The sequence below is a fragment of the Barbus barbus genome (assembly GCF_936440315.1).
Source record: "Barbus barbus genome assembly, chromosome: 4".
Lineage (NCBI taxonomy): Eukaryota > Metazoa > Chordata > Actinopteri > Cypriniformes > Cyprinidae > Barbus > Barbus barbus.
Window position 1 is genome coordinate 24,379,926 of NC_136732.1, and position 18,844 is coordinate 24,398,769.

An 18,844-nucleotide genomic window follows, 5' to 3' on the forward strand; every position below is an offset into this window, starting at 1 on the left:
AACAAGCACGTTTAGGTATCTACACAGTTTGGCCATACAGTCAACATGAATCTAAGCTGTTAAAGCTCCTTTCTTGTAAAGACAGCAGGTTCATAGCTTGAACTTTATTAAAACACTATTAAAAGAGAGACTTTAACCTCAGAATAGTGCAGATCACTATGGGTGGCAGCTAATCCTATAACAAACAGCTCAGGAGAGAGTGGAAAATGCCCTGTCGCAATATCACCGTGGATGAGAACGGCCCCCTCCCCATCGCCCTCTTTAAAAGGCCTCCATTGTACGGGAGCCATCGCCATGGCTACTGTCGGCCAACTGTAAGCCTTTCAGAATTATTAGCATTCTTCCTGACTCTCGGCACTGTAGCAGAGCCCCTCACTATTCCAGAAAACCAGACAGATAAAAACGCACAAGTCTAAGAATTACTAACAGACCTTTCCATCTCGCTCCCCTCGAAATGAATTAAATTCGAATTAGAAAATGTTGAAGTGGAGAAGGTGAAACCTCATACTAACTAAACATCCAGGGTTTGCGTAAGGTGTATGGAGACTGCAGTGTTGCCTTTGCACACAAGCGATGGAACAGATTTTTAACAACAGTGTTTAATTAAAATCAGAATCAGTCCTAAACCGATTTGATTTGATAGGAAGAAGTGATAAAAACTTTCTCTTCAATGCAAATTGAAGCTTTTGTCATAAATATCATTTATCTGTCAGAATATGTCATTTATTTCTCATTTATTTGTCAAATTACATTTATGAATTTGCTGGAGAGCTGCTTTATTGTTGAAACTGGTATTGTAATTATAACATTTCCGGTTTCTTAAAGCAAATGTATCTAAGTTTTACTTGTTCATTTATTTATTTACCTTGAAATGCGGTTTCAAAATCATTCTGATACACTGACTTCTAATAAGGCGAATGGCTTCTGTTTCTTTCTTAATCTCTCTACAAACGTTAGTTATGTTTGTATGTTTGGTGAGCGGTATGAAATCCTGCAAAAAGGGCGAATTGCTTTACAGCAGCAACAAATTTGCATGTACAGTTTTGGACTGTAATTGCAAAAATATATGACAGTATAAATAAATTTGACAAGACAATTGTCTGGAGTGTCAAATTGCAGATTTGGTGCAAATATATTCACATGATCCTTAAGACGTAGATGCTTTCTTAACTGCTCTTTTCTCATTTTTTATTGCGTGCTTGGTGTGTTGTTGAGAACATAACCTACAATATTTAAATATTCATCCAAACGCCATCAAAATGATCATTTTTTTACCCCTAAGTGATGAACGAAAAAGAACGTCACCATAAGTTTTTCTGGACCTATGAACCACAATCACACTACACAAAAAAATGTACATGTAATACATTCAAAATTTGACAATATGCAATCTACTTCATTTTATTGCAATGCTTTAGATTCATTTGTGTTCGTCTTAGAGGGCATATCAGTCTTCTATTACACATGATAAAAGTTTGCAGGGTAGAAATGGGGATTTTGGGATCACCAAAATTCGCACAAGCTTGCACTTCCTGTCTCCAGCATTTGCATGCGTATGAATGGAAGTCAATGGAACGAAAAGAGTAGTGTGACTGGCCCTGTAGTCTGCCAGTTCTTATTTCAGTCGTGTTCCACACATTTTACAACCTCATTGGTCCAATATCCCTTAATTTAATCCAATGTTGTGTTTTTCTGGGATTGTGTTGCGTTGAATAACATTTTCATTTTCATAGTGCACAAAATACTTGCCACTGTAAAATTGCGTTGCACCTTGTCTGGAGGGTACAAGTCATTTTCACTACATTGTCTCTACATCATGTAATTTAGATGGAGACACTCATCAAAGGCATCAAGTAATTGTGTCCCTGGTTTCCACCCAGACAATTTAAGCTCAGTTGTCCTTTATTTTAGGAGGACAGGCTGGTTTAGTAAGAGAGGCCCTTTGCTTCAGTGGAGACTATGACTTTGGAGACTCCCTGTGCATAGGGGATATTTTCACAAAACCTAATCGGCTTAACTGGTGCTATTTATAATGGTATTACCGAAAAAATGTTTTCATATATTACATTATTGTAAGAAAACCCAATCTGGCCTTCTTAATTGGAAAATGCCCAGTGGTTTTTCCAGGACCTATTATTACCCCAGTACATACTTGCAGAACTGTGTAGCCTTAATAACAGTATACATTTGAATCTGCTGCTCAATTAAAAGCATAACCAACTTTTAAACACAACAAGGCAGTCATGATGGCCTAACTAGGATATTTTGAAGTAAAAGTTGAAGGGATGGTTCACCCAAAAATGAAAGATTTGTCATAATTTATTCACAATCATAAAGTTCCAACCCCATATGACTTTCTTTCTTCTGTCAAACACAAAACAAGGTATTTTGAGAAAGTGAAAGTGTTTTTTTGTCCATACAATGGAAATAAATGGTCACTAAAATTGTTTAGATACCATAATTCTTCAAAAAATCTTCTTTTGTGTTCCCCAGGAGGAAGTCAGTCATACAGGTTTGGAATGACATAAGGTGAGTAAATGATGACAGGATGTTCATTTTTGGGTGGAACCTTTAAGTGTAAGTGTTGTCATTTAATGGTTCATGTTGTTCCAACCTCATATTTTATCTTCCATGAAACACAATGTACAACCTTCTGTTATACATACAAAAAAAGTGGATAGACAAGATTCAAAAACAAAAGTATCTTGATTAGTTCATTCAGCATGCATGTTATACTTCACATCTTCTAAAGTCACACAATAGCCTTATTTGAGAAACCAAAATGTGCTGTTTTTCAAACCTGTGGTATTTGAATTGCACATATGACACATATTCAATTTTAATATATGTTAGGGAGAAGAAAGATAAAAACTTTTAGATATCAATCTGCATATGTGATGGACATCAGTTATGCTCATCTTTGGTATTTCCTTTGAAAGCATCGTGGGTGAAACAGCTCCTTATTCAACTTAGCATGTACAGAAGATCCGAACTGAAAGTTAGAAGACCCGTTTAGACAAAATGCAGATGTTTGTTGTGCATAACCCCCATTGTATTTGCCTTCAAACATAGCGTGATGTCTTCAAAGGTGTGAACACAATTTGGTCTGTTCCTCAAACAAAGCCATCCTAAATGATCACTTTAGTAAAACGTCAGAAGACATTTACTGTACATTTATGCATTTAGCAGACACATTTTCATTGTATTATTGCATTCAAGGTACAGCATGCATTTTTTCAATTCATTTCCTGGGAATCGAACCCATGACCTTGGCATTGTCCATTTTTGTTGCATGGAAAAGAACAAATGGACAACATCTCTTTGTGTTTGATGTAAGAAAACAACACAGAATGGCATGCGGGTGAGTAAATCATTCCAAAATTATTCCTTAGAAGAAAAGACAAATACTACCAAAAGTGCAAGGGGAACGCAAGGACATACTCAAGACCAAATCCTGATTACCCAACGGGCAGTAATCTAAATCGAACTACTTCATCTACTGTGCTTCTCTAAAAGAATGAGCCCCATCCACAAAAAGGCTTCAACTCAACAATCAGACCATTGTTTTAGCCAGGAGTGCTGTTCTGTATTTTGAGACCATGTGGGTTCTTTCTCTAAGCTCCAGTAAAGCCTGTGCCCAAAGTGAGAGGCGAGGTGGGTTGGGCTGAGTGTGAGAGAGCCAGGCTTCCTCGTCAGACATCAACCACTCGGATACACTCCGCCAGAGGAAGCCAGGACTGGAAGGACCTTGCCAAGCTGCATCTGTCCACTGCCAGGGCTTCCTCTCCTGTAAATGTTAACACTTTCCCTGGAGTATAATGAGGTGGATTAGATTGAGTTTCATTACTAAGTTGCTTGTCTGGAAAGCTGTTGTGTTGGCTGTGATGGAAGGGAACTAAGTGGGGGAACTAATTGTTTGAGAGTACGAGAGAAGAAAGTAATCTACCTACAGGTCCCTGTTCACCAATGTTCCCTCAAAACCCAATTATCAATTTGAAAGTGTGAATATGAGAGTCAAATGGCAGCAGTAGTATTTTGAAAGTAAAATTTTCATTATTTGCTCACCCTAATGTCTTTCCACACCCGTATGACTTCTTTTGTGGAACAAAAATATTTCAGATAATCTTGATGTAGCTTTTTCCATTACACAACAGTTCATTAGTTCCAAATAGAACTAAGATACACCATTAAAGTGTCAGAAAGTTTTCAAAGTATCAAAAATCCACCCTAAAAGTATAATGACCCGAGTCAGTAAATTGGAATAAGATTGGAGAATGAATCAGATGTGACCAGTCTCAACAGGTTTATTTAAAAGCACAGCCTCAAAAGACTGACTCATTTGCTGATCTGTTATGATGTTCAAATTATGACAGAATCTTTTGCATTTTTGGATGAATCGTTTCTTAAATTTGTGTTGAAGTGGGATATAGATAAGGCGCCTCCGGAATTGGATCTGGCATTTATAGTGGATCCTCTACCTCATTTGCCCCTGAAATAAATGCTATGATCCACACATGAAAAACCATTTATAATAATGTCGTCAGTAATTTGCAATATTTCTATGAATGCACTTAAACAGAGCATCACTACTCAACTAGATTGTTTCTACAGTGCTGTAAAGTAAGCTTAACTCCAGTGGTGTCAAAAGTATTCACATTCATTACTCAAGTAGAAGTATAGATACTAGGGTTTAAAAAGACTTCTGTAGAAGTTGAAGTATCAACTCAAGTTTTTTACTCAAGTAAAAGTGTAAAAGTACTGGTTTCAAAACTACTTAAAGTATAAAAGTAAAAGTAATGGAAGGGAAAAAAAATGCCATTAAGGACAAAAGCTTAGGCCGCGGCACAGGGGCCTATTGTGCACTACCCCACCTCCTCAAAAAAACATTTTTCTAAAGGCCATAATGACTATAATGTTATATTAAAATGTTAATGTTGAAAAATGTGGGATGCACTAGGCTACCTGTTTCAGCCGGATATGTGCCCACTGAAAATGAACGCATTTTAGTACAATGCAAATACATTAAAAAACCATATATGTGTACTACTGAGCATTAACGTGTTTCATGGAGCGGAAGATATGATGACTAGTTGCCTGTAAGTATTGTAATGGTGCAAAAAGTCAAACTTCAGAGGCATGTCATCAATAACCTTTATTGGAATGTAAATGTACATCCAAGCTTAGCTGCAGGAATCTGTGAGGGCAACGGACGAAGAGAAAGCACCCGTTTGATAAATGAGCCAGTAGTGGAGAAATAATAACTTTTAAGAAATAATCTTTTTTGAGTGTGACGTGATTTGTGTCATGTGCAGGTGCGGTGGATCGCGTACAAACCAATAGGGTGTCGGAATGGTATAGGTTTATATTCTCATCCAACCACAATTCACTCTATCCGGATGGCGCAATTTATCTGGATAGGTTTTTATTTATTTTTTTATTTTTTTGAGCGATGAGCAAGGGCGATGCTAGGATTTTCATTTTAGGGGGGCTCAGCCCCAATGATGGTATAATAATAAAAAATAAATAAATATTTACAAAAAAATGTATTAATAGGGTAGGATGGTATACTAAACTTATTGCAGTATTCCACTGTATTGCATAGATGGGTATAACATCCGAGTACAAGCCAAATACAAGTCTACCTGATCTCACACACACACACACACACACACCTGTTTACTGTACAAACCAAAAATGTTACTGTTTGCATTACTAGTACAAATCTTTTTCTATGCTCAAGTACAAACAGAAAATTGTAAACATAAAACATCATATCACTTTAAACTTACACTGACTATCCATATTAGCAATATAAACAACACAGCTATAAGGCTGGACAATGGATTAAACTATGTGGGTGCTGTGATTAACTTTTAAAAGTAAAACAATAAAAAAAAACAGCAAAACTGAAGCAGTCTGTGAGAAGGACACAATGTTTCAATCTCTGTCAATCACTCTGATATGCACTGACTGAGTGCTGTCTGTCACTGTCTTTAATCACTTCTATGCATAACTGTATGGTAGTTAATGCCACATGCACTGTAATATTAAGTTCTATATTGAAAGCTACATTTTCAAATGAAAATAGCAATAACGTGATCGTTTTATAAAGTATGCGTATAATGTGTTAAGGGCTTTCGCTGAAGCAAACAGCTGTGGTGTGATGAGTGGTGAACGCAGCGAAAACTTTACAGAAGATTGGAAACCGATTGCTCTCCCATGACTTTTTGTAAACTGTATTTAAGACAAAGAACTGCACAGATGTAGATATTATAACAATCTATGGATAAACACACACCTTGTCCTCTCCTCTGCGCCACCGCAGTCTGTGGATTGAAGAACGCGCAGAAAGATGGGGAGGAGCCGAAGTCTGCTGCCGTTTCAAATTTAAAGGGGAAGAATCGCTAAGTGCTAAAGCCCCCCTAAAAATGACCTAGCAACGCCCATGACGATGACAAGCCGGAATGAAAACGAGCCGAAATGAAATAGGAGTAACGAGGCTATTATTAAAATGTAAGGATTAGAAAGTACAGATAATTGTGTGAAAATGTAAGGAGTAGAAGTAAAAAGTCGGCTGAAAAATAATTACTCCAGTAAAGTATAGATACCCAAAATTTCTACTTAAGTAAGGTAACGAAGTATTTGTACTTCGTTACTTGACACCTCTGCTTAACTCTGTGGTTTAAAGCCACCACAAGTCCTTGTTCGGGAAATCATAAAAAAAAAAAAAAAAAAAAAAAATCACTGGGCTCCAGGACATTTTACTTAAGAATTTAACGATGACAGCTCAGATACTGTTAGATGGACATTATCTGACAGCAGGGAGGACATATGGACACGGTCTCTGATGTCCACGCAGAAAGCAGTGCAAAGAGGCCGTCAGGTGGGAACAGATTTATTGGGGAGAAGTCTGAAACAAACAAACAAAAGAGAAGATAAATGCACTAAGACCATAATAAAGGCACCGCTTTAAAATGATAATATGCATTTGAGCACCTACACATTGTGGTTGAAAACTGGCACTGCATTAATAATTTTTTTTTTTCTCAGAGCTTTATTTCAGAGGTAGATGATTGATGCAGAGATATTATATTCTGTGGATATTAATTTTCTGAAAGACAAGTTCAGGTGATAAAGCAAAAATAATTTAATCTCAATTTCAACCTACTGACAACTATCAATATCTTAGCATGGAAAAATTGAAAAATACTGTGATTTATAAATATTTATCAGAGACTTATATTTGTTGAACAGCTTGAACTGATTCACAAAACTGAATCTTAGGTGAATGCAACTTATCAAAGGTAATGTATTTCCTAAGGAAGTTTAAATATGAGATGCTTTTTTTAAATCATCTCTGCCATAACTCTCTCATTCTCATGAGTTACAAGAAAACGGTTAGCAAGATTAGTTGAAATACTCTTAACAAACCTACTGGTCTTTAGGAAACCTACTGGTCATATAAAAAGCACATTAAATTCATTACAGCATTTACAATGTTGCTTAATTTGATCTTTCCAGCAAAACCAAACTCAGATCTTCAAACTGGCAAAAAATATGTATAAAAAGAATCAGTAAGATTTTTAAAGAGGTCTCTTGCTTACTAAGGCTGTATTTATTTATACTGCTAATATTACAACGTCTCGTACCAGTAAACGGCCTGAACGAATTTACCAGTATTTTTGAAAAGGTCCTGTTCACACATGAACTCTTAAAGCGATAGTTCACCCAAAAATGAAAATCCTGTCATCATTTACTCACCCTCAAGTAGTTTCCAACCTGTATGAATGTCTTTGTTCTGATGAACACAAAGGAAGATATTCTGAAGAATGTGGGAAACAGAGCAGTTCTGGGGCACCATTTTCCTAATATGGAAGTCAATGGTGCCCCAAAACAGCCTGGTTACAAACTTTCTTCAAAATATCTTCCTTTGTGTTCAGCAGAACAAAGAAACTCATACAGGTTTGGAAACTACTTGAGGGTGAGTAAATGATGACAGAATTTTCATTTTTGGGTGAACTATCCCTTTAAGAGTGATTTACCGGTAATTTACCAGTAAAGTCTGTATGTGTGAAAGGGGCTATTATGACAGCTCATCTATTTCACTGTTGCTATGGGCTGTATTGTGCATTCCAGCATGTGAACAACCAGAGCTAGCCAGTCTTCATACTTTTTGAGAAAGCACCAGATTATTAACACATTTTCTGGTAACTGTGCCCGATTAGGAGACCAAACACCCACTAATGCATTCAAACACCTTGTTCGCCCACCAGCGGTTGAGTAACACAGGAAGCAGCATCTAGATGTCAGATGCAGTTTGCTGCAACAGCCCCCACACTACAAAATGTTCTCACATAAAACCTCTTCAGTTGCCTAAATGTGTTACCTTGGCTACTAGAGTCGGCCTGGGCACTCCCAACCAATCACAGAGCTGATTCCTGTGGGTCCGCACTGTGGCGATGTCACTTTCCCTAATACAGGAAACAAGAAACGACCATTAAAATTAAAAGTCCTCATCATGATCCTCCAATAAGCCCCGTGTCAACACTCACCAATTAGTGTCACTAAGCGAGGCCATGACATCAGCCAGCACTTGATCATCGTCAATGACATCATCGTAGGTCAAGAACATCTCATATACCTGGCTGGCTGTCGTCTTCCTGATCTTCAGACCCAAGAGAGACAATGGAGTCAGAAATAAATATGGGATACAACACGAGTGCCTAGACTAAGTCTGGACTGAAGTCGCCTGCTAATGGTCTCACCACAGGGAAGGGGTGACAGAGCAACATCAACAGCTGCACTAAGTCCTTCTTCCTCACATCACCCTTGAACTGCACCATTCCACAGAACCTACGGTCAAAGAGCCAATCAGAGAGAGAGAGAGAGCTCAGACATAATGACCAATCACAAGATAGATCACACTAAAACCAGGAAGCACATTTGAAATTACATTTTTAAAGTTTGATTAAATCAAAACTTAAGTTGAAAATGGTTCATGAAACAGTATTTGAAACTTTTTTTTTTTATATTTCTGGTAAAATGGAGTTTAAAAAATGTGTTTCAGAAAGTTTGTATTAAACATTGATGAAGAAACACATTTGATGTGAAAAATCAAAAAGCCAATTACTTTAAAAATGTACAAATGTATGAGGTGGCGTGGAACTGAAATGATTTATCTAAAGTGATATGTTAAACATAATATTTAAATTAATAATTGTTCAATATAATCACTTCATCAAATTTGTTTTCTGCATTTTTAAAATAAATAGAAAATAATACAAACATTGATGAAGCGATTGTATATTATTGATTGTATTGACCAATTATTAAAAAGTAAAGATTCTGAAAGCTTTTCACACTGCTTGAAGGAGATTTCTTAATTTAAGGCAAGACACTCTGGGTGAATAGCGTAAAAAAATTATAGAAATAACTAATTGTCATGTAGTATCTAATAGAAATAACCATAATTCAAGTTGATTGATTACATTAAGTATTAAAAAGTATTACATTTTTACAATGCTATGTTTAAATATGTAAATGAGGCATTATCTGTAAAGTAAATTTGTACTAATTTGTATAAATTTCCAAAAATAAATCTAAACACTGGATAAAGCCAGGTTCAAAATTCTTTTTTTTTTTTTTACATATTAAAGTTTGTAGATAGGAGATTTTGGCAGCGATTACTGCATGACAAAACAGTCAAAAAGATGTTTTCACTATGTTTTTAAGAAAAAAAAAAAAGTATAAAATCAGGCAAATGATATGAACAAACTTCTCTGTAAAAACCTTCAGAATACAGATATGAATACAACTTTAAGGTTTGGTGTATGCAAGTGCTACTGAAGTGTAGAAAAAAGCTTTAAAGCTTCTGAGAAAAAAAAAACTTAAAAAGATATCCATTATAATTGAAATCTACAGTTAGAAATAGAACAAAATGTACTTGAAAAAGTCTTTTGGATGCTTCTTTTCACTAATATGTAACAAGTTATGAAAGGCTAAATAGCTCAAAATCCTAAAATTGACCAGTGCATGAAAAACTATTTGTTTGCCTCTAGTGTCTTGCCTTTACAGTATTACCAAAACATATAATATTTCATAAAATCTATTTTTAAAATGTTTAACATTATTATAAAATGGTGATAAATGGTGGACACCCAACTTGTCATGGACCCATATATCTACAGTGTGTTGGAAATGCAACTTACACAGCAATACTTGACAACAACTTCTGGACATCTTTGGACTTCTTGATTTCTTCTTTACAGAGTGACAGTAGCTCTACGCAGAATGGATGACTGAAAACAGAGAAATTACCTAAGAATAAAACAAACTAACACACGCCTCCTCGTTTCAACACAAGACTTGGCCGGGCTCATCTTAAGTTCTCCTAAATGTTCCCTGTGTGAGTTCTTTCTGTGTATTTCTGTCATGATATCATCTCTCCTGCCGAGCTCTGGATGGTTTGTGTATCTGAGCCAAGGGAGGCAGTAATGTACACTGGGCTTTCCCACGCTCACCTCTCCTCGCTGGCAAAGAGGTCAAAGCAGCCGTTAGCCAGGAGTTGGTCCACCATCTTCAGCAAAGGTACAGAAACTCTGCAAGCGAATCAAAATAAATATATCATTTAGTTTGCAGCCGTCAAGTTCCAAAAAAGTCAAAAATAGACATTACCACATTGATATTTAATATATAAAGCATTTTTTGTTGGATTTCCAAGCATATATACCATTACCAAGATGTAATTTATTACCCATACTGTGATTTTGGTCATACTGGCCACCTCTTCCTCCCTGCATTTGTTTTGTGGCTATGTTGTGTTTTGCAGTGCAGTTGTACCTGTCATTGCGCAGGTTATCTCTGAAGATGCGCAACAGCGTGTCTCCAAACTGCTGAAGCGCTGTGACATCCTGCTGAATGCTCTTCAGATACTCGAATAAAGACTGAGAGGAATAACGCACCTGCAGACACACACAAGCATGTTTTCACTAGTGACAGGCTGTTATATTAATGATTTATTAATTATTATTTGTATGGTAACATTTTAGTTTAGGGACCAATTCTCACTATTAACTAGTTGTTTATTAGCACTAATATTACTAGCATATTCGCTGTTTTTTATTACTTAAATAGCACATATTAATTCTTTATTCTGCATAACCATATTTTAGATCCCTTAATCTTAACGATACCTAAACTTAACAACTATCTTAGCAACTATTAATAAGCATCAAATTAGGAAAGGTCACAGTTAATAGTTAGTTAATAGACAGAATTGGTCTCCAAACTAAAGTGTGACAATTTGTATTTATTAATAGACTTTATTAAAATGTATTTATAATATTAATTAATTATAGTTATTTTATAATTAATTATAATTATTTTATATTAACATTACAAAAAAATATATATTTTTTTTTAAATGCCAAGATAGAAATCAATCACACACATCTACATTTATTCACTCTAAATGAGTCATATTGTTAGATGATTTTCTTTAAATTGAAAAGTCCGTTATCATCAGTACAACATACAGATATCTCTTTACCATAAAAAGAAAATACATTAGGAGCATTGTCTGTCAAGTAAAGTCGATGTTTTGCTTTCTTTTGGTTAATTAAAATTAATTTTGCTAAGATTTAAACCCATGTACTACTTAAATACATTTTTTAAAAACTGAAATACTAAACTACTTGGTCTTGTATTTACATATAAAACTTCTAATTTGTTAAAAAAAATAGCATCCGCAGCAAGCATTTTGATAGGAAAGGATGACGAATATGAAAAATACGACGCCCCTGCAGCAGTGTGTTATTGTGTGTGAGGGGTCAGATGGGGCACGATTATGTGCGGTATCAGTCCAAATTCTGCTATGTGATCCAGAGGGAGCAGAGCTTCAGAGAGAAGCTCCATCATTCAGCATTGAGTCTGTGAGAACCGCTCATTTATCCAGCAGTTTTGGCTCAGAGAGATCACGCAGTTCCAGGCTGAAGGTGAGAGCGTAACCTCTACTGTGGCTCTAATCAAAACTCTGCCGGTTTTTAGGGAAGGACTCATTTATAGGTCCAGTTGGCAGATGAGTTGACATTTACTATGCACAAAGCTTCTGTTAAAGGCCTTCACATTATTTTTTCTTCATCAACAAACACTGGTAGCTATAAATAACAAAAGGGCTTAATGCTGTAATCAAGCTCTCCCAGCAGCCACTGAAGCACAGGCACAGAGCCTATAACACTAAGTGGAACATAGGAAAGATGGAGAAAGAAAATCTACATCTACCACACTTTATAAATAGAAATAAGATTTTACAACTTGAACTAATCTTACTGTTTTATAAAAAGGTCAAACTACCTGATATTTTTTTGATAACTCCTTTTTTCCACCTGTATTTGGTTGATCTGCATGATCTGTTTCGCATTTTCAAAATATCTGAGAATTTATCCCTATAAAAGAAAAAAAGTGTCATGTCATTGACCTCTATAGTGCAAATACATTAATGTGTTTATAACTATGGTTTAAATGTGCAAATACATTCCACAGAATATGAAATTACTAAGATGATATCAAATCTCCAATCTCAAAATGAGCAATAATAATAATAATTATTATTGCTATTGCTGCAAGTTTCTTTGTGAAATTGACATATAACAAAATTAAATTGAAATCCCAAACCCCAAATCCAATAAGTTACACAAATAAAATAAATCTCTTCATCATCATCCAAACAGATGCAGCGTACATGCAGCATGAGCAGTTTTTAATATAAATTAGACTGCATAATTTCGAAATTTGAAGCAAAAACAGAATGGTCTGAGTTTGGTTTTGTGCAACTATACTGCTTAAAACATATCTGAACGAAACGGCACACAAGGTGAATGATACGCAGGTTCACTCTCTGCCAGCAGGTGGCACTAATGAACAGCAATGATACAGTGTTTCTTGGGTTACCGCTGTAAACAAAGCAGAGCTGCTATTATAAACTCTAATTTGCGTCATTCAGAGGCGAGATAAAAAAAAAAAATACTTCGTAAACTTTTCTACAGACGGTCAGCTCCCCTCAGAGATATATTCATATAAACTTCTAGTCCAGTATCACGGTTTGTTTAGCATCTCAAACGCTTTGAATCGTCACATATTTTAATCGATTTTCAACCGGCTCGTGGTTAATCGTTACATGTTTCTTGAGCAGCAAATCAGTATATTAGAATGATTTCTGAAGGATCATGTCACACTGAAGACTGGAGTAACGATGCTGAAAATGTAGCTTTGCGTTGCAGGAATAGAGTGAGGGAACTATGATGTCACGTTGTATGCTGATCGGCTGTTAGCATGAAACTGGTTCCTCGACAAAAAGCCAATAGGATTTTTCCATAGGCTTTTGGATTATTGCAAAAAATAGTCTCAGTGTTCAATCATAGTTCATGAAACTTACACATTTTGTCCATCAAGATAATCTTCACAAAATAATACAACTTTGACGAATTTTGTAAAAGCTCCAGAACTGAAAAGCTAAACTTAGGCTATAGAGAACTACTGCACCACGGTCGCTCGCCTTCAACGTCACGACCACCGCACTCCCGACAACTTTTTCAAACTTACTTTTAACATTCAGTGAAAAGGATTTAACTCTGTATATGAATTTTAACCCACGCTACATGAACCTTTTCATATAAACTGGAATAAATACAAAACTAGAGCCAAACTAAAACTGAAATGAGACAGTAGTAATAAATAGTAGAGTGAATAAATGAAATAATCTTAACTAAATGACATTTAAAACCACGTATTTCTGTACATTTTGAAATAGTGAATAATATTAATATGAATTCATATGAATATTTTAATTAAAAACGTATCCCCGCATACTTAATCTATTAAATAACAGCAGAGTGAGCGAGATTTTGGATATGGTAAGATTAAACTTATTTTAGTGAACAAAGTACCACATTTCAGCTCTCATTTTGTTAAGGTGGTTACACAAAATGTTATTTTATCCTTGCTTCAAGGAAATCCTCAATCTTAAAGTCTGCGTGAACTGGAATTTTGCGACGTCTTTACTTCCGTATTGTGACGTACTTCTGAGAAACAGAATACTGAATGAGGAAAATAGACGACATGGCTTGTTTTTTCTACTGCGAATTGATTGGATGTAGTAAAGTAGGCGTTTCATTCAGAAATGAACACTGACAGTTGGAGGGGCGTGTTTAAGGATGTCACGCTCATGCCCAAGCTGTCAAACTGATGTCATCAGAGAAGGCCCATCATTTTAGAGGGGAGGAGCATTTTCAGATTTGGATTAAAGATTATGAAGGCAAACAATTTTTGGATTGGCTTGCATGGATGAATTGTTCACCACAAAAATAGCAATGTGCGCTAACAAAATAAATATAGCCAATTTTGATTTCACGCGGACTTTAAGCACTATGCATCATTACAGTTTCACTTTCACCACGTAAAGCCAGTAAATGGGGTGTTTACATGTAATAATCGTAATATGAGTTTAATTTATGGTACGAACCCAGAGGCTCTGCATCAGAAAGCAATAAAACGAGCATCTTCCATCCATAGACTTGTGTCACATTTCAAGTCATGTCACTCGGCGGCCATCTTTGAAACGCCTCTCGGGCATCCAAGTGCAGCTCCCATCTCTTTGTGTGGGGAAATACCAAATTCTCCAAAACTGTTCACTAAGCTTACAATTAAATTTCAGATTTGAAATCACCAATGAAATCGGACAACAACTGTATGTTGTTTCTTTTGCTCAAATAGCATTATAAAAAGCTTATTTCTCAGGCTAGATTAGCCAGTGCGCCTGATCTTTGAGACAGTGCGTGTCTCAGAGCGCTGACTGTTTCTATAGCAACCGGGACTTCTAACGGCAGCTGCAGTGACGCGCTGACTTTACCGATTAGCGATTGCCTCTTTCATTCAGAAACGCGGGGCTTCCTGCGTTTGAGCGGCCATATTAAGCATTTTTCCCCATTCAAAACTACACAAGTGACATGTCTTGGTATTCTATAGCCTTTGGTTGAGCCACGTTCGAAGCCGTTGTAAATTACACTACAAACCTACATCTGTTTACTTTGTGTGTTGCTTGGCAACTACTTTGTTCCAACCACATATACATATATATACATATACACATATACATATATATACACATATACATATACATACACATATACATATACATATACATACACATATACATATATATACACATATACATATACATACACATATACATATACTTCTATTAGCTGTGTCTCATTAAGAAGGCTGCATCCTCCGGAGGTCGCATCCTCTGTAGGATGCGTAACGTATACGAAGTGTCCTCAACCTAGAATTAAACGAGACCGCCTTCGTGTGTCTCATTAAGAAGGCTGCATCCTCCGGAGGTCGCATCCTCTGTAGGATGCGTAAGGAAGTGTCCTCAAGCTAGAATTAAAAACGAGGAAAAGGAAACAGGAAGTATCACGTTGATTTGCCAACACATTTAGAGCATCGTTGCGCTCTCACACTACTTAAATGAAGGAAAATTATTTCTAAATTTGGAAAGTAATTTGAAAAAAAAAAAAAAATCTTTGACTTGTTTTATTTTGCTCAATGTTTGAGGAGCTGCAGCGTACATACAACAGACATATGTTAGAGAAAAAAAGGAGGAGGATATTAAGAACAAAGCTTATCAGTTTTTACTGGAGGTACTTTAAGTTAAAACCACCGCTCTTGTGTGGACATCTGCCAGTGCCGGCATTTTTCAAATTAATGACAGTTGTTTACGGCGACGCAAAGAATTGTGGTTTATCTGTAGCAGCGAAGGATCCACCTGATGCATCCTCCGAATACCTGTGAAAGGAGGTCGCATTCGGAGTGTCCTACTTGCTTTTCTGAAATGAGACAGCCTCGATGACGTATGCACCCTTCGAATGAGACCTCTGGAGGACGCATCCTTCTAAATGAGACACAGCTATATATATTATGTGTCTATGGTTCTAACCACAACTGTTTCTGAGGAACTACAATTTGTTTGGTGGAAGAATACTGTTTTTATTAATATCATTACACTTATTTGCTCTGTTTTATTTTGTGAAACCTTACTAAGTATATGGAATAACCGTTTTTGCTGTGATTTTGATCATAAATAAATGCAGTCTTGGTGGGCACTGGGCAGCAAGAGACCTTTCAAAACTTAAAAAAAAAAGTAAAAAAGTAAAAAACTATCTTATAAACTATTTTGAATGGTATTGTATAAATTAGGGAAAAAATATCAGCTAACAAAATGAGAAACAAGAAAGAAAGAAAGTATAGGAAAATGCTTTAAAAAAATAAAAAGAAACCTTACAGAGTAAAAAAGGAGAAAGGAAAAGATCAAGTGTATGAGCTGGTGAGCTGAAGATCCCTACAGGGGCCCTTAGTCACCACCGAAAGCATGTGCGCAAATGTGAGGGGACACGGCGCCAATCCCGCTTGCTCTGTTCCAGCTAAATTTGTTTTGAATGAATCCTGGCCCAGTGGAGGAGCTGTGGTTTTGCCTCAAAGCCGTTTACACCCTGTGCACTTTGAGGCCAGGATGGGCACAGATTTGCATTTGTGGCAACATTTCAGTTTATTCAAACACATGTCTGGAATTTTCTTTCAACACCAGCTTATTTTTGAAAACCCAAAATAAAGAACCACTTTTGTGTTGCAATTCTTGCAAATCTGAAATGAAGCAATGCGAGGTAATTCTACATGGTCTAATAGTCTCAATTTCCCTGAAACTATTCACACTCCTGACCGCGGTCACTATAGACAGACTCTCTGGAGAACAGTGTGTCGACGGCTCCCTCTGTTGGTCACTGCTGCCTCTTATCACCATGCAATTTATTCTAATTGATCCATTTCTGTGACCTCACTGTTTGCCTCATATGGATATTCTGATGGCTGTGGACTGGTAATATTGTAGATTTATTTTTAATCAAGATTTTCATCCAGGGATCAGTTAAACACAGTCCAGGGCGTCCGACGATTGATTGATGTATTTATTTTTACTTTTTATTTATTTGACTTCTTTAAATAAATGAATGTGTTTATACTGAAAGGATGCATTAACTTGATCAAAAATGATCAAAAGAGATTTATAAAGTTTTCTAAAAAACTTCTATTTTAAATAAAAGCTGTTTCTTTTGAATATTCTATTCATCAAATAATCCTAAAAAAATTAAGAAGCAAGAATGTTTGCAACATTGATAATAATAATTGTTTGTTAAACAGCAAATCAGCATATTAGTATGATTTCTGAAGGATCATGTGACACTGAAGATTGATGCAGAAAATTCAGCTTTATCATCACAGGAATAAATTGCATTTTAAAATATATTCACTTGTTTTTTCATTTTAATAATATTACACATCATTGCTGATCAGATAAATGCAGCCTAGGTGAGAATAAAACATTCTGTACAAAATATTTTAAAAAATCTCATCAACTTACTGTAAATAAAACATTTCCATGTTCTTTCTTTCTTTCTTTCTTTTGGAATGAACAACTAATTTATTCACAAATGATTTTATTTAGTGCTGTTGTCAAACGATCACGATTAATCGCATCCAAAATAAAAGGTTTTGTTTACATAATATATGTTTGTGTACTGTGTATATTTATTATGTATATATAAATACAAACATATATGCAGATGTTTTCAAAATATTTACATGTATATGTATATGTGTGTGTGTATATATGTATATGTATGTATATATATATATATATATATATATATATATATATATATATATATATATATATATATATATATATATATATATATATATATATATATATATATATATATTCTCAAATATAATTTATATTTTATATAAATATAAAATATTTTATATATAAATACAAAAATGTTCAAAAATATATACATGTGTGCGTGTATTTATATGTACATAATAAATATACATAGTACATATTATGTAAAACTTATTCTGGATGGGAGAAATCATTTGACAGCGCTAATTTGATTATGTGTTGCAGTAATGTTGGTTATTGTTTACAATAGGACTGTCAATTGGTTAAAATGTAATTTGAATTAACTTTAACGTATTCAATTATTAATTTATAGGACTAAAATTATATTCTAAAGTGCATCTGAAAAAAGTCTTTAGACTGTCTGTTTTAACCTTTATAAAGGTTAAATTTCTGTTTATAACAAACTACACTTTAAGCCTCACAAGGGAAAAAAAGTGGCGACTGAGGGTGAATTGTGTTTTAATGCTTGTGTTTATGTGGTGCAACCTACTGTAGATTCGGTGAGGCCACCCACAGACACAGTGAGGCCCAGGAGTGTGTGGTACTGGTACTGTTGCAGCCGCAGGAGCTGCGTGATGTGAGGGAAGGCCTGTGATGCAGCGTTCCAGTTCAGGGAGTTTCCCGTCTCTCTACGGTCCATGTGGAAAAACACCAGAGGTCAGAGATAAACATGTGTGAAGCATTTGGGATGGGTCTCTTATTCAACAGCAGTTAAATCTGTAAGCAGTGAAAATAAAAATGTGTACTTTCCAGAAACTTCAAAGCAAAAGAGCACCTCCCAAATTTAAATGACATAATGTAAGCCAAGTTATTGCCTGACGCATTTGATCTGTTGCATGCAACCCAGAGGTGCAGAGAGGTGTACGGAGATGCCAATATACAAGATGTGAACAAAACAACAAAGACTCCCAAACCAGAATAAAGGACACAAAAATTATTAATAATTAATTTGTGCTTTACATTAAATAAATTAGACCAACCTTCTGAACAAATCTCCTGCATTAGTTTTTACAATCAGAGAGGATATGTAGGAAAATCTAACTACAA

The 18,844-nt window shown here is 35.6% G+C and overlaps 1 protein-coding gene across 1 annotated transcript in view; it reads right to left on the reverse strand.

The window, feature by feature from the left end:
* Positions 1-5,137: 5,137 nt before the first annotated feature.
* Positions 5,138-18,844, reverse strand: part of tbcd (tubulin folding cofactor D) — a 51,065-nt gene continuing 37,358 nt past the window's right edge. The window contains exons 32-39 of the mRNA XM_079408663.1: positions 18,288-18,426; positions 10,840-10,961; positions 10,521-10,598; positions 10,209-10,298; positions 8,766-8,853; positions 8,553-8,665; positions 8,387-8,471; positions 5,138-6,910 (exon numbers count right to left, since the gene is read on the reverse strand). Coding sequence (XP_079264789.1) covers positions 6,896-6,910; positions 8,387-8,471; positions 8,553-8,665; positions 8,766-8,853; positions 10,209-10,298; positions 10,521-10,598; positions 10,840-10,961; positions 18,288-18,426 — 730 coding nt within the window. The 3' untranslated portion in view covers positions 5,138-6,895. The remainder of the gene's footprint in view (positions 6,911-8,386; positions 8,472-8,552; positions 8,666-8,765; positions 8,854-10,208; positions 10,299-10,520; positions 10,599-10,839; positions 10,962-18,287; positions 18,427-18,844) is intronic.